This window comes from Conger conger, chromosome 7 (assembly GCF_963514075.1).
Source record: "Conger conger chromosome 7, fConCon1.1, whole genome shotgun sequence".
In the NCBI taxonomy this organism is placed as follows: domain Eukaryota; kingdom Metazoa; phylum Chordata; class Actinopteri; order Anguilliformes; family Congridae; genus Conger; species Conger conger.
In genome coordinates, this window is record NC_083766.1 from 21,291,572 (window position 1) to 21,307,447 (window position 15,876).

Sequence of the window (15,876 nt, forward strand, 5' to 3'; positions counted from 1 at the left end):
TGGGTTTCTGGAGTCTGCCAATCACGCACCCAGCAGGCGTCCGACAGCCTATTAACTCTGGAATGTGAATTTTCATTGTTTTACTGCTGCAACCTAGGCACAAATCTGTCTGAATCCGGACATTGCATAAACTTAATGAAAATACATGGTTATACACTTCAAAGAAATATGTCAGATAGCTCTATACAGTACATATCGTACAGAAATTATTCAGGTCCTTGCAACTTCCATGCGCACTCTTGGGATCAGGGGAACCTTAATCTGTATGTTTATTTTATACCCGTTTTTAACAGTGTTCTATTAGATATCATTCATATTGACTGTATTGTCTGTAGAGGGTACACTTTTTGTTTCAAATATATCAAAGCTGGATATTGGTCAGGACTGCACTGATCTAAGTACTCATAGTTTACACTGTTTCAGTGTTTATTGAGCTGCTGCAAAAGAACATGTGCTTCAGCATGTGAGGTGTTAGAGGATCAAATCTCCACTTGGCCTCATTTCAGGGGCAGTAGAGGGAAAATATATTGTCTGAATTTCCAAAAATCTGTCCACTGAAACCCAGATCTCCAACACATACTGTAACATGACTGTGCTATTTTATAAGCTGTGGGTCTTATATAAACATTGGCACAGTTAGATACTGTAACATCACAATGTCAAACTTTCATTTTCAACTTTAACGTGGTACAATACCAATGTGGAATCACAATACCTGACAGACTTTATTTTTAACCTTCATATGCTTACAAACCATAGGATGACAACAATCAAATTTTCATGGCATCCCGTAGTAACAGCTTCTGCAAAGTTACAGCATTGTCACAGCAATGTTTCCGCCTTCTCACATCTCCTATCAATTTTAGGTTAGCCATGCTTATAACCCCGTGACGATAATACAAGTAAATATGCATATTGGACCGGTTTATGTTAGAAATAGAAGGCAAGAATGATGAAATAGTTTTACCCTGTCACATATAAGTCTATTGTATCCACATATAAGAGCATCAGGCTTGCAATGCTGGTAAACCTGACTAGCTGGGTATAACATTAAAATGCATTGTTGATAGTGTGCTTGCTAGGCAAGTCCCAAGTGACTTACAGTAAATTTTTACTGCTCCAATTTTGCTGCTGCTTCTATATTAGACAAATGTATTGATGTGTTCTTATTTCTGATGCAAAAAAAGAAAAAGAGAGTGTGAAAAGAAGAACTTTTTTTTAAAAATCCCTTCTGCTACGTGTTCGGTTGCTGCTGTTACTGTCGAGGAGAACAGATTCTTCCTCGCTGGTTGCACTGACATGCAGTCAAAAATAACATCCAATGAAAGATAATAGAAAAGCACTGATTAAAAAGTAGTCCCCAGGCCTGGCAAAGCCACACTGGATTTAGCGGCTCTGCTTTCATCAGAACTCCTGAATTAAGGGACAAGCTAAAACAGGAGCGAGGAGGCGTGCGGAAAAAGATAACGTCCTTTCAGAAGTTTGAGAAGTAACTGGATCGGGCACCCTCTGGTTTGAGCGGAGTCGTAGTCATGGCTGCTTTCGCAGGAGAAGAAAGATTGACGAGGGGGAGAGTGTGTAACCGTGACTCATGCGGATCTCGCCTTGACGGCAGTGCGAGGGTTATGGCTGTAAGGTCTACTGTTTTACTCGAAGTTTTAATCTGAAGTTCGCAAAGTTTTAGTCCCGGCTGGATGGTGGGTAGATGGCGCTGAAAGAACAGCGCGTTTGACGACGGCTGTTTTATTCCCCATTTGACCCAGAGACAAATATGGAACGAAATGAAAGGAAAGGAGCGGAAACAGCGCTGATTAAGAGTAATGGTGCTATTCTCTGTTTTTAGTCAGGAAACCGCAGGCTTTTCTTTAAGGACAGGCCCGAGTAAGGCAGTTACACAGCCGAGGCTGGTAATCTAATTAATCATGTCTGTACACATGATTACCTGATTATTGTCTAATTAGAAGATGAATGAGTTATTTGGCTGACACTTTTATCCAAAGCGACTTACAGCTGATTAGACTAAGCAGGGGACAATCCCCCAAAGGGCCCAACGGCTGTGTGGATCTTATCGCGACTAGACAAGGGCTTGAACCACCAACCTTCCAGGTCCCGGTCATGTACCTCAGCCACTAGGCTACAGGCTGCCACTGTCTGTACAGTCTCAGCTGATTACCTAATTAATCATGTCTGTACACAACCTGGGTTGACTACCTGATTAATCTTGTCTGTACACAGTCTGGGCCGATTACCTGATTAATCTTTTCTGTACACGTGATTACCTGGTTAATCACATCTGTACATGTCTGTGATTAATCAGTCCATGTCTGTAGCAGGGGCCGCTGCTCTCCCTGGTCCTGAAAGCCAGGGAGCGTAGACTGTAGGAGGCTGCACAGTAGGAAACTCAGTGGTCCATATAGAGACGCTGATCATGCCAGCAGTAACTCTCCGGCATATGAGCCATCCTTGTCTCTCTCCTCTTTCTGGAAATTATGTTAAATGTGCTGCTGTCACTTTGGCTAAAAATGGCTGCCGGATGACTAAATTGTAAATAGTGAGTTGAACGGGGGGGGGGGGGGGGGGATAGAAACCTTCCCGGAACGGCAGTAGTTCTGACCTCTCAGTAGCGTAATGGCCGCTCCGATCACAGAATTTTTCGAGGCTCCCGCAGCCAGTGACCCACATAATAAGCAAACGCATTCATGGTGACTCACACCTTATTAAAATGTCTGCCTGCTGTACCGTGTGTTTGAATATGGACGCGGAGTGTCAAGCGATGGCCTTTGCGTTAGCCAGTGCACGGTTTAGTTTGATAAAAAGTGAGTGCTTTTGGAAGAGGTGTACTTACAGTATGTCCACAGATTGGTAGAGTATCCCTTCATCCAGAGGACACAGAGTCAGTGTGGTCTTTTATAAAATAACAAAATGGCCATAACTGAGTTTGTGGGGTAGCTTCTGTCTAGCATTGAAACATGGACTTCCATTCCAGTGTCAGGATAGGCCTTCCAGTTGAGTGATGATGCAAGCTCCAGGTGTGAGTACACTACATGCATCACGTTGACGTGTTGGGGAATTCTATATTACTGTGTGGGTACATAGGGGGTAGTGTATCACACTGTGTGGTTATACTGAGTGAGTTATAGCCCGCCGTGTGGTTATACTGAGTGAGTTATATAGGATTGTGTGGGTGTGAGTGCATGGTAACTGAAAAGAGTCAAATCGGTGCTAGGTACAGGATATGACATAACTTGTTATGTCACCCCAAGTGTGTGAACAGGATTATGGGACATTTACATTTTACCTGCTAGTTTAACCCATTTATTGATAGATTTCGTATTACATTTCTGTTGCATCTATTCTACTTTTACACCTGACCAGGAAGCGGAGGATGGGCTCCCCCTCTATAGCCAGGTTCCTCTGGAGATTGGGCAGTTTTTCTCACCACGTTTGGAGGGTTTTCCTCCTCACTGGGGAGGTTCTCTGGGGGTTCGGGCCTGGTGTTTGCCCTTTTCCCCTGAGGATGCTCTGTAAAGCCTTTCGCTACAGTCCTCTGTGAACAGCGCAATACAAATAGAATTGAATTGAATTGACTTTACTCCTCCTCTCGAAGCTAATTTATCTTTTGATGTCGCTCTTCTCCACTCTCTCGCTCAGGTAAAATCAAGTATTCGGAGCAGGTGTATGACGCCTGCATGGACGCGTTTGACTGCCTTCCCCTGGCCGCCCTCATGAATCAGCAGTTCCTGTGCGTTCACGGGGGACTCTCCCCAGAAGTACACAACCTCGACGACATAAAAAAGGTACAGCCACTGTATGCCATACTTATGAGCCATAGCTTACCTGTGTGTTTGTGTGTGGGTGTGTGCCTGTGCCTGTGTGTGTGTGTGTGTGTGTGTATGTGTGTGTGTGGGTGGGGGGTGGTGTACCCGTGTGTGTGTGTTTGTATGTGTGTGTGTGGGGGTGTGTACCTGTGTTTGTGTGCCTGTGTGTTTGTGTGTGTATATGTGTGCGTGTGTGTGTTGTGTATTAAGGCCCTAATTGCATTTGGGTAAGAGATGTTACCAATGGCAGTAATGTTAAGCAAGATGAATGCCATCAGTGTTGTTCTGCACTCTCAGAAATAAAGGTACGAAAAGTGTCTAAAAAGGTACAAGTGCTTGTTGCTGGTGGGATACCATCTAGGTACATAAAACTGCACGCCTAGTCTGCAATATATACTCATAACTCATTTGTACCTTTTTTGCTTGGAAAACATACTCAATTGAAGAACAACAATCTCCACTGTCACCTTATTTCCGAGAGTGTGTGTAGCGTCTGTTTGTAGTAACCCTCGTCACGGTCCCCAGTTGGACAGGTTCAAGGAGCCTCCTGCTTTCGGGCCGATGTGTGACCTGCTGTGGTCCGACCCTCTGGAGGACTTTGGGAATGAGAAGACCCAGGAGTTCTTCAGCCACAACACAGTCAGGGGCTGTTCATACTTCTACAGGTGAGGGTCTCCTTTCTCTGCCCCTGTCCCTGCCCACGCCCCTCCAAAACTGCCCCTGTTCCTCCCCACATGTGTTAGCATGGCGTGTTGAGTGAGTGTGTTAGAACGGTGTGTTGAGTGGGTGTGTTAGCATGGCGTGTTGAGCGGGTGTATTAGCATGGTGTGTTGAGTGGGGATGTGTTGGGTCAGGCTGTTGAGTAGAGTGTGTTGTTCAGGCCTTGCTAAGAGCAGGGCCACACAGGAAGGGTGTTCCGGCGCGTTTAATATTCATCGTGACGCGCAGCGAGAGTTACGCTCTGATGTTCCTGTGCTTTTCTGTTTGTTTCGGAGCTGTAGCACTTTTGAGATCACATCACACGCTCCATTACTTCCTGTGTGAGCGCCGCTTCCCGAGCTCAGCTCCGCGGGAACTCTTCTCCTGAAACGCTCTGCCAGCCAGAGTCTGTCAGAGCCACGGCTGTGTTCCTGTGAAAGCACACACTCACACACACACGCGCACACGCACACACATGCACACATATACACACACACATGCGTGTGCGCGCGCACACACACACGCACACTCACACACACTCACACGCACACACATATACTGACACATGTACACATACACATACGTACACACACACATATACACATACACACTTGCACGCGCACACACACGCACACATGCACACGCATATACACACATGTACGCACACACACGCACGCACGCACACACGCACACACACACATATATACACACGCACGCACATATATACACACACACACATGTATACATAAACATACATACACACACTCATGCACACATACACACACATGCACGCACGCATGCACACACACACTCATACACACACGTTTGTACACCCACATATACACAAACACACACGCACTCTCTCACACGCACACACAAACATGCTCACACACACATACAGGACATGTATGCACACATAAACATGTACACAAACAAACATACATACGCACACACAAACATACACACACACATACAAACATGCACATGCACACACATACATACAAACATACACACACACATGCATACACGCACGTGTGTGCATGTGTGTGTGTGTGTGTGTGTGTGTATCCAGTATATACAGTGAACTCCATAAGTCTTGGGACACAGACACATTTTTTCTTGATTTGGCTCTGTGCTCAATTTTAGATTTCTAATCAATTGTAAACAATTCACATGGTTTACATGCTGATTTCCAGCCATTTTTTCTTTTACAATTTTACAATACCCATGTCCCAATACCGAATACGCTTTTTAAAAGCTTTTAACACAGGTAGCACCACAGCTAAACTGTAGGCTACACTGTGGATCATTTTTCATTGCTTCTCATCTATGTCACACCTTTACATTTCCACACCATTATAAAATATACTTTCTTTCAGAGCCACAAAATTGTAATTGCAATTTTATTTTAATTTCCACTCTACGTGTAATCACTTGTCAGGTAAAGGTATACTGTTTGTGTAACCATGATTTCACTAAAAATCGCCTCCAAAATGTATCCATTTGTTCCTAAACCAGATTTCTGTTGTTCTTGGGACTTCCAATTGATTAAATTAGGCATGGGCCAAACTGCAGCACAGATCTTATCATGGCTATAATGCAGCTTGAACCATCAACCTTCCAGGTCCCAGTCATGTACCTTAACCAGTAAGCTACAGGCTGTCCCCCCTGTCTAGAGTGGGGAGGTGCATAGGAGGTTACAGGGTGATTGTGAAAGTGATTGTGAAGGTACAGATGGACTGAGGAGGTCTGGAGTCAAGGGAGGTCGAGTGGAAAATTGTCAATAACGATTTGGCTCTCAGCGTTGAACCAGGATGCAAAATAAAATGTGCTGTCTTCTGTAAACTGTAAAATATCACATCATCCAAGCAGTGGCCAGAATCTGCTCAACACATACTGTAGAGCTATCCCACAATCCCTAGGGGCTCTGTAATGTGTTGTTGCCATGACAACCGGCTACTCCTGCCTAAATTGGAGCAAGAGTGATGGAGAGAGGGCGAGTTAGAAGGGAGGGAGGGAGAGGTACAGATAGGGAGAGCACAGACGAGGGAACAGAATGTGTGGATATTCTGTGATGGGGGGAAATTAAACTAGCTCGTTAAATTCTCATGGCTGTTTAGTCTCCCAAAACTCCTTTACTTCATGAGGGAAGCTGTTCCAAAGTTTTGTGCAGAAAGTATTGAGGCACACTAAGAGCCTCAATACTGAGTGCTGTGTTATGTAACATTAATAATACTGTGCTATGTCATGTAACAGCCAGAGTACTGTGTTTAGTGTAATATTGGGAGTGCTGTGTCAAATAACAGTTACACTACATTTACACTCAGTAATCACTTTATTAGGTAGGCCTGTACACCAACATGTTCATGCAAATGTTTAATCATGTGGCAGCAACTAAATGCATAAAAGCATGCAGACATGGATAAGAAGTTCACTTGTTTTTCAGACCAAATGTCAGAATGGGGACGAAATGTGATCTATGTGACTTTGACCGCGGAATGATTGTTGGTGCCAGACTGTTGGTGGTTAGAGTATCACATAAACTGCTGATCTCCTGAGATTTTCTCACACAACAGTCTCTAGAGTAGCAGAGAATGGTGCGAAAAATAAAAAACATCCAGTGAGCAGAAAGGTGTCAGAGGAGAAGGGCCGAAGCTGACTGGAGGGTGACAGTAACACTAATAACCACACGTTACAAGAGTGGTGTGCAGAAGAGCATCTCTGAGCACACGCACCAAACATCTAAGTGGATAGGCTACAGCAGCAGAAGACTTGATAAGTCTAATAAATACTCAATAAAGTGCTTACTGAGTGTATTTAGCAGCTTTTATCTGAAGCATTGTACAGTGCATTACTTATCCGGTAATTGAACTACAAAACACATGTCAGATAAGGTACACAGATATGGTACAATTCACATAAAGCATCAGTTATCCATATCCATGAACATCAAGTCTCGTTCACAAGGTAAATATTGGCAAAGTCAGTAAAGCTATAGCATGTCATGAACTCGAAGTGAGGCATGACCACAATAATTATGATAAAGAACTACGACATCATGATGAGAGTGCTAGAGGGAAATAAAATCCAATATAAAATGATTAGAAGATCAAGATACAAGTGATACATGAGTGATATTAGATTTGGGGTAATCACGCAGAGGAGTGGCGTTAGAGCCAGTCACGGTACAGTCTGAAGAGATGCCTGTAGCACTAGCGATGCCTCTTCAGACCACGACAGTAAGTGCTACATTGTGTAATCATAAAATCACTGTATTGTGTTTTGTAACAGTGAGGGAATTGCATTGTATGTGAAAGTAGGAGTGATGTCTTGCACACACAGAAATAAAAGTACGAAAAAAGTACCTAAAAAGGTACGCTTGTCACTGGGGTAATACCTTATGGGTACATAAAATTGTTTCGCTAACCATGGTTTTAATAATTCATTTGTTTTTTGCTTGTAAGGGGTACTAATTAGTCTCCGAGGAACATTATTGTACCTTTCAGGATACATTTTGCAGATATGTTCCTGTTCAAAAATGTATCTCCACTGTACCTTAATTTCTGAGAGTGTGTAACATTTTAAAAGTCGTGCTAAGGCGGGAGAGCTGCGTTTTGTAACAGGGAGAGCATTGCGTTGTGTAACAGTAAGAGGTGTGTTGTCTTATGTAATGTGCGAGCGTTATGCTATTTGATAGAGGAATGCAATGTTGTGTAGCAATAAGGCCACTGTATTGTATTGCTGGACATGGGAATGCTGTGCTGTGTATTGGTAAGGCCTGTCTGCCTCGTGAAGGTTGCCTCTATTGTCGTTCGTACACTGAGCACTTAGTGTGTACTGTAATATGGAGGCTGTGTTGTTTTCCCACACAGTCTCTTGGTGCCAATGCATCTACATAATAAAGAAATGCAATAACTCACTAATAAAAATAATTGTGTTATTATTTACAATAATAACTGTCGTGGGAATAACATCTCTCATCTCTCCCCCTTCTCTCCATCCCCCTTCCCTCTCCCTCCCTCCCCCCATATCTCTCTCTCTGCTCCCCCCCCACTCTCTCTCTGTCTATGATGCAGCTATCCTGCCGTGTGTGAGTTCCTACAGAATAATAACTTATTATCAGTCATCCGAGCACATGAGGCACAAGATGCTGGGTAGGTTTCTGCCGAGCCCTCACCGTCAGTCCTGTGTAGCATCCTTTCAACAACAACGTTAGCATTTCACATCCCTGTCTCTCTTTAACCACTAGCATTAGCATTTACCAGAATCCTTTCAACTGTAATGTTAGCATTTCAAATAATTTTCTCTCTGTAACACTAGCATTAGCATTTACCAGCATCCTTTCAACTGTAATGTTAGCATTTAGCATCCTTTTCTCTCTGTAACACTAGCATTAGCATTTACCAGCATCCCTTTCCACCTGTAGCATTAGCATTTATCAACACCTTGTTGTGTTGCTGTAATATCCCTGGGAATGAGAAATCGGTCTTTTTCTGGGAGGCTATCTGCTGAGCGCAGTGCTGTAGCTGTCCGTTGCAGAGGCGACAGGCAGTACTAGGTTACCCCAGTGCATTGTGGTTAGGGTTGTGAAGGTCTCACTTCTCCTCTTCTTCTTCTTCTCTGCCTTAGTTATAGGATGTATCGGAAGAGTCAGACCACCGGATTTCCCTCTTTAATAACCATCTTCTCGGCACCAAACTACCTTGATGTTTACAATAATAAAGGTCAGTCTGCATTTCTTTTAGTGTGTGTGTTTGTGTGTGTGTGCATCTGTGTGTGGTTGTGTGTGTATATATTTATGTGTGTGAGATTGTGTATGCATATGTGTGCATACAGTACATGCATGTGTGAATAAATGTGTCTATATATGTGTGTGTAGCCTTGTGTGTGAGCGATTGTGTGCTTACATATGTGTACATACAAGTAAGTGTGAACGAGTGCATCTGTGTGTGTGTGTGTGGGGGGGGGGGTGGTTGGTGTATGTACGCATTTACATTGATCTGCTGAAATGAATTATTATTGCTATTATTTATTTGGCAGCCTCTCCATGGCAATTTACTATGCAGAATCTATAAACCCATCAGACCAAAATGAACAAATTGTCAGCATAGTACATATACTGTGTGTGTGGACCAGAGGGGCAGAAACTGAAGCCAAACACAAACCAGCTGACATCAAGCAGGAAACATCGCTAAAACATAATCCTAACATACTACACTCCAGTCCTGTTACACACCATACTGTGCACACACAAAGCTGAATAACAAGATAGCTAAACAGTTATCTTGTATAACTGTGTTTATATTGGGTACGCCATGCAAAAGACTATAAAAGCAAGATCATAAAAATATTGTCAAGCAAATGATTGGCTTTGGTTGTATTATGTCTCATTGACAACGTGGTATCTTGACATACGGAATGCTAGATATCTGGTATGTCCAGGTTGCAGTCATTAATAAGTCATTATTTGGCCTATATTTCTTTGAATGAGGTTGCTTTCATTGTGGTGAAGACTAGGGAGGTCCGAAATGAGAGCCAGTCATGACCTGAATTAGTGGTAAACTTGGGTCTGGGCTCTCTCTTGCAGGTATTTTACTATGGTGGTTTTATCTGAAGGAAGTTTAAATTCAAACCGCTCTCTAGTTGAGGAATCATGTTCCAAACCAGTACTTCAGAGGTCAATAATGTTCACTCATCTGGCTCATTCACTCTCATCTCAAATTAGTCTTCTCTTCTGTGCCTGCCTTCTCGTTCTCTCTGGGCAATGCTTTCATTGTCAGCAGTTTTATAACCTCTTATTTCAACGTATATCAATTAACACAGAAACGAGGCTAGTGCTAGCAAGCTAGTGTCATTTCAAAGAGATGATTTATGTGTGAAAAATACAGACTTGTTTGGAAATGTGTGTGTGTGTGTGTGTGTGTGTGTGTGCATTTGACTGTGTAGGAGATATTTTGTGCTTTGGGTGAGATGGATTGTGGGATACATGGATAGAGCGTAGGAGGGCTTTTCCATCCTGATGGAACAGGGTCAGCTGCTGTAGGGTTCAAGGCTGCCCCCTAATGGACAGATCATTGCATTACACAAGTGCAAAAAGTCAGTTAAAAACGGCAGTTAACAGTAGCACAGAGTGCCTTAATCCCTTCACTGTGGGATGACTCATTGTGACGTTTAATATCAAGGAGCCCGTAAGTCTCCCAAAACCATGTCAGAATGTGAATTAGTTTAACATGCAGCTTAACATCATTGTACAAGGCATCTGTTTATTAATCTGGAAATTGCAAAAGTCATTCATTTTCCAGCTCCAGTAATTTTACTAAGTCAACTAACTTTTTGAATGGGAGCAAAATGATTCAGTTAGGTGTGTAGCACCAAGTGAGTAACTGACATTGTGAATTTGCATTCGTTTTCATAAAATAAAATGTAGTCCCACATGCACCTATTTGGTGATGCATTACGCACCCATTACTAGCTCTCCATACTCATTGCAATTTCCATCTCATGTAGCTATAAAAAGCTATTGTACTCATTATCATGAGCTGCAATGGCAGAACCAATTAACCTATGACAGGGAGCCTTTAGCACCACCTACCCAAACTGAATTAGTCAGTAGCAAATAGCCAATTATGTGTTGGTCTGACTTACTCACTTACTTTAACACTATTTGCATGACAGGTATTTATACAGTGAGATATTTACTGACATAAAGTACTTTACTCAAGGGATCAACTGCAAAATCACAGCTGGGATTTCAGCCTGAAATGTTCCTAGCTCATTGACCTGTGCATGTCGCTCATTAACATGCCTGTTAGCATTAGCATGCATGCTCTGCATTAGCAAGTACATGTTGTACTCTAGCATGAGTGTTGTGTGCTTGCGTGAATAATTATGCATTAGCATGCATGTTATGCATTAGTGTGTACATGTTGTATGCTAGTATGAGTGTTGTATGGTAGTGTGAATGTTGCACATTATGCATTAGTGTGTACATGTTGTACACTAGTATGAGTGTTGTATGTTAGCGTGAATATTGTGCATTAGCATGCATGTTATGCATTAGTGTGCACATGTTGTACGCTAGTATGAGTGTTGTATGTTAGCGTGAATATTGTGCATTAGCATGCATGTTATGCATTAGCGTGCACATGTTGTATGCTAGTATGAGTGTTGTATGTTAGCGTGAATATTGTGCATTAGCATGCATGTTATGCATTAGTGTGCACATGTTGTATGCTAGTATGAGTGTTATATGTTAGCGTGAATATTGTGCATAAGCATGCATGTGCATGTTATGCATTTGCGTGCACATGTTGTATGCTAGTATGAGTGTTGTATGTTAGCGTGAATATTGTACATAAGCATGCATGTGCATGTTATGCATTAGGGTGTACATGAGTGTTGTGTGTTGGCCTGAATGTTGCACATTAGCATGGCTGCAGTGTGTTAGTATGGTAAAGCCTCAATCTCAATGCTTCCCACAGCTGCGGTTCTCAAGTACGAGAATAATGTGATGAATATTCGGCAGTTTAACTGCTCTCCCCACCCCTACTGGCTTCCCAACTTCATGGACGTCTTCACCTGGTCTCTGCCCTTCGTCGGGGAGAAAGGTACGACCATGACGCCTTCACTTTCTCAACCACATCACCTCAGAAACATCCATTAAAGACCTGCTTTGCCCTCATTTGTATAGCACTGTTCATAATGCTCAAAGCTCTTAACAGATTGGTGAGCACAGAATAACATCAAAAACATTGACGTAAATAGTATAAAGAAAGATAACATGGATTCAGACAGGGTTTGAAAGTACAGCTGAAAAGATATAGGCTTTAATGGGGGTGGCTCTGTAGTGTAGTGGGACTGGTCTTCATAGTCAGCATAGTCAGGATATAGATTTGATTACAATGTGCAGTGCTGCCATTTGTACGAGGTGCTTCACCTGAAATGTTCCAGGAAAATATCCACTTGTATAAAGGTGGTATGTCAGAAGAACTGTAGAAGAAGCATTGGACAAGTGTGCCTGAATACATAACGCAATTGGGTTTAAGTTCAAACTTGGAAGAAAAACCTTTTTAACACAATTGGACAAAAGTAGGGATTTTAATTGAAGCAATCAACAATAATGAAATGGAGGCTTTCTGAAACTGATTGCTAAATTAAATCTAGACTTTTCCATAAATAGCACTTGCTCTGTCAAGTTCACCCCACCCCCCTCCTTGCAGTGCAAATTAGCTTTTTGTTTTACTGATGTATTTAATTACTAAAGGACAGCGCTCAAGGCTGTCAGGAAGTCCACATGCTGTAATATTCCACTGAAGTGCAGAAATTAATCAGCAATTAGTTAATAAGCTATTTTTCCATAATTAACATTCTGTGTACACAAATTAACAGATAAATGCCAGCTTGCACCGGCTAAGGGAGAAAATGCTTTCATTCTATGGCAGTTCTGTGGGTAACACTTTACGATAAGGTTTCATGAATTGACATGAACTAATGTAGTTGTTAACTAACTACTACTGAGAAGTCAATCTGTACAGTTGTTACTGTATTTGTACATCATTCATTAATGTTAACAACCATATTAGTTATTGCCAATTCATATAGGAATGAAAAAGTTATTATATATTTGTTCATGGTTAACTGATTATACGTTCATCCTATGGTTTGTTAATGTATAAATATCATGTAACAAATACGTTAATTAGTTGACCTTTGACCTCTCCACAGTTACAGAGATGCTGGTCAACGTGTTGAGCATTTGTTCCGATGATGAACTCATGAACGACGAGGAAGAGATCTTTGATGGTGAGGCGTTTCCCTCCTGATAACGGAAAAAGAGAAATCTCATACGTTTCTGGGTTTTTGCGGTTCATGCCTGCTCCTAAACTTGCTCAGCTGTGTCTGATTGGCTGCCCTGTGCCCCTGTCCAGCCAATGCAGCGGCAGCTCGGAAGGAGGTGATCAGGAACAAGATCCGGGCGATTGGGAAGATGGCCAAGATGTTTTCTGTGCTGAGGTGAGGATGTGCTCCACAGAATATTCACATTATAGCATTTACTGATACATCCTCCAAAGAGCTGACAATTCATTTTGGGTTGTCACAGTGAATCATCGAATAGTTCCTGTTCAGTTCTGTGTAGACACAGAAAAGCTCTCAAAGAGTGTGTGTGTGAATAGTTTCTGTTCAGTTCTGTGTAGACACAGAAAAGCTCTCAAAGAGCTTCTTGTTCAAAAGGGATTGTGATGTTTGTGGACTAGACTGCTGCCTATGAATGCATTTGTGCGTGTGGGTGCGTGCGTGCATGTATGTATATGTGCAAGCTTGTGTGTGTTGGTTGTACGTGTGTGTGAGTGTGTGTGTGTATGTGTGTGTGAGTGTGCTTGTGTATTACTCCTGTCCCATGCTGCTGGGATGACAGTGAGAGTTTGCTGACTCTGAAGGGGCCTGTGTGTGTGTGTGTGTGTGTGTGTATGTGTGAATATGTGTATCACACACTCCTGTCTCACACACAGGGAGGAGAGTGAGAGTGTGCTGTCTCTGAAGGGGCCTGTGTATGTGTGTGTGTGTGTGTGTGTGTGTGTGTGTATGTGTGAATATGTGTGTCACACACTCCTGTCTCACACACAGGGAGGAGAGTGAGAGTGTGCTGACTCTGAAGGGGCCTGTGTATGTGTGTGTGTGTGTGTGTGTGTGTATGTGTGAATATGTGTATCACACACTCCTGTCTCACACACAGGGAGGAGAGTGAGAGTGTGCTGTCTCTGAAGGGGCCTGTGTATGTGTGTGTGTGTGTGTGTGTGTGTGTGTGTGTGTGTATGTGTGAATATGTGTATCACACACTCCTGTCTCACACACAGGGAGGAGAGTGAGAGTGTGCTGTCTCTGAAGGGGCCTGTGTATGTGTGTGTGTGTGTGTGTGTGTGTATGTGTGAATATGTGTATCACACACTCCTGTCTCACACACAGGGAGGAGAGTGAGAGTGTGCTGACTCTGAAGGGGCCTGTGTATGTGTGTGTGTGTGTGTGTGTGTGTGTGTGTGTATGTGTGAATATGTGTATCACACACTCCTGTCTCACACACAGGGAGGAGAGTGAGAGTGTGCTGACTCTGAAGGGGCCTGTGTATGTGTGTGTGTGTGTGTGTGTGTGTGTGTGTGTGTGTATGTGTGAATATGTGTATCACACACTCCTGTCTCACACACAGGGAGGAGAGTGAGAGTGTGCTGACTCTGAAGGGGCCTGTGAGTGTGTGTGTGTCTGTGTCTGTGTGAATATGTGTGTCACACACTCCTGTCTCACACACAGGGAGGAGAGTGAGAGTGTGCTGTCTCTGAAGGGGCCTGTGTATGTGTGTGTGTGTGTGTGTGTATGTGTGAATATGTGTATCACACACTCCTGTCTCACACACAGGGAGGAGAGTGAGAGTGTGCTGACTCTGAAGGGGCTCACTCCCACCGGCATGCTGCCCAGCGGGGCTCTCTCTGGGGGGAAGAAGACGCTGGAGAACGGTGGGCACTCCTCTGGAGCTCCTTCTGTCCTCTCTCTCTATCTCTCCCTTTCTATTTCTCTCCCTCTCCCTATCATTATCCCTCACTTCTCTCAGTCTCTCTCCATCCCTCTGTTTCTTGCTCTCGCTCTCTCTCTCTTTGTCTCATCTCAGCCAGAAATATGCTCCCTCTTTCTCTCCCAGATTAGTCTTTCATTTCCAGGCACAGCATTCCCGAGGGCCGCACAGAAAAAATCTCTTTATCTCTCTCTCGTTCCTCCGCAGCCACCATCCAAGCTATAGAAGCCATAGAGACGGATGAGGATGAGGACGGTGAAGGTGACCTTCCCTTTCTGCTCTTTTTAAGTGAACTCTTTGGCCAGTCAGGGATGCCTCCAGAACACCGGTCTTAAGCTCCAGTCCTGGAGGGCCAGGGTTTCTGCTAGTTTAACTCCAGTCCTGGAGGGCCAGGGTTTCTGCTAGTTTAACTCCAGTCCTGGAGGGCCAGGGTTTCTGCTGGTTTAACTCCAGTCCTGGAGGGCCACGGTTTCTGCTGGTTTAACTCCAGTCCTGGAGGGCCACAGTGTCTGCTGGTCTAACTCCAGTCCTGGAGGTCCGCAGTTCCTGCAGGTTTTTCTCCAGTCCTGGAGGGCCACAGTGTCTGCTGGTTTTTCTCCAGTCCTGGAGGGCCACAGTGTTTGCTGGTTTAACTCCAGTCCTGGAGGGCCACGGTTTCTGCTGGTTTAACTCCAGTCCTGGAGGTCCGCTGTTCCTGCATGTTTTTCTCCAGTCCTGGAGGTCCACAGTGTCTGCTGGTTTCACTCCAGTCCCAATGTTTTAAAGGCCATAACTGACGACTAATTGAAAGGAAACCAC

General features: G+C 43.6%; 1 protein-coding gene across 2 annotated transcripts in view; it reads left to right on the forward strand.

Annotated features, from left to right (window-relative positions):
- Positions 1-15,876, forward strand: part of LOC133132692 (protein phosphatase 3 catalytic subunit alpha-like) — a 47,505-nt gene that overhangs the window by 30,361 nt on the left and 1,268 nt on the right. For both annotated transcript variants that reach the window (XM_061248328.1, XM_061248329.1), the window contains 9 exons: positions 3,652-3,797; positions 4,344-4,483; positions 8,594-8,671; positions 9,147-9,241; positions 11,999-12,124; positions 13,242-13,319; positions 13,445-13,529; positions 14,925-15,022; positions 15,286-15,339. In XM_061248328.1, coding sequence (XP_061104312.1) covers positions 3,652-3,797; positions 4,344-4,483; positions 8,594-8,671; positions 9,147-9,241; positions 11,999-12,124; positions 13,242-13,319; positions 13,445-13,529; positions 14,925-15,022; positions 15,286-15,339 — 900 coding nt within the window. The remainder of the gene's footprint in view (positions 1-3,651; positions 3,798-4,343; positions 4,484-8,593; positions 8,672-9,146; positions 9,242-11,998; positions 12,125-13,241; positions 13,320-13,444; positions 13,530-14,924; positions 15,023-15,285; positions 15,340-15,876) is intronic.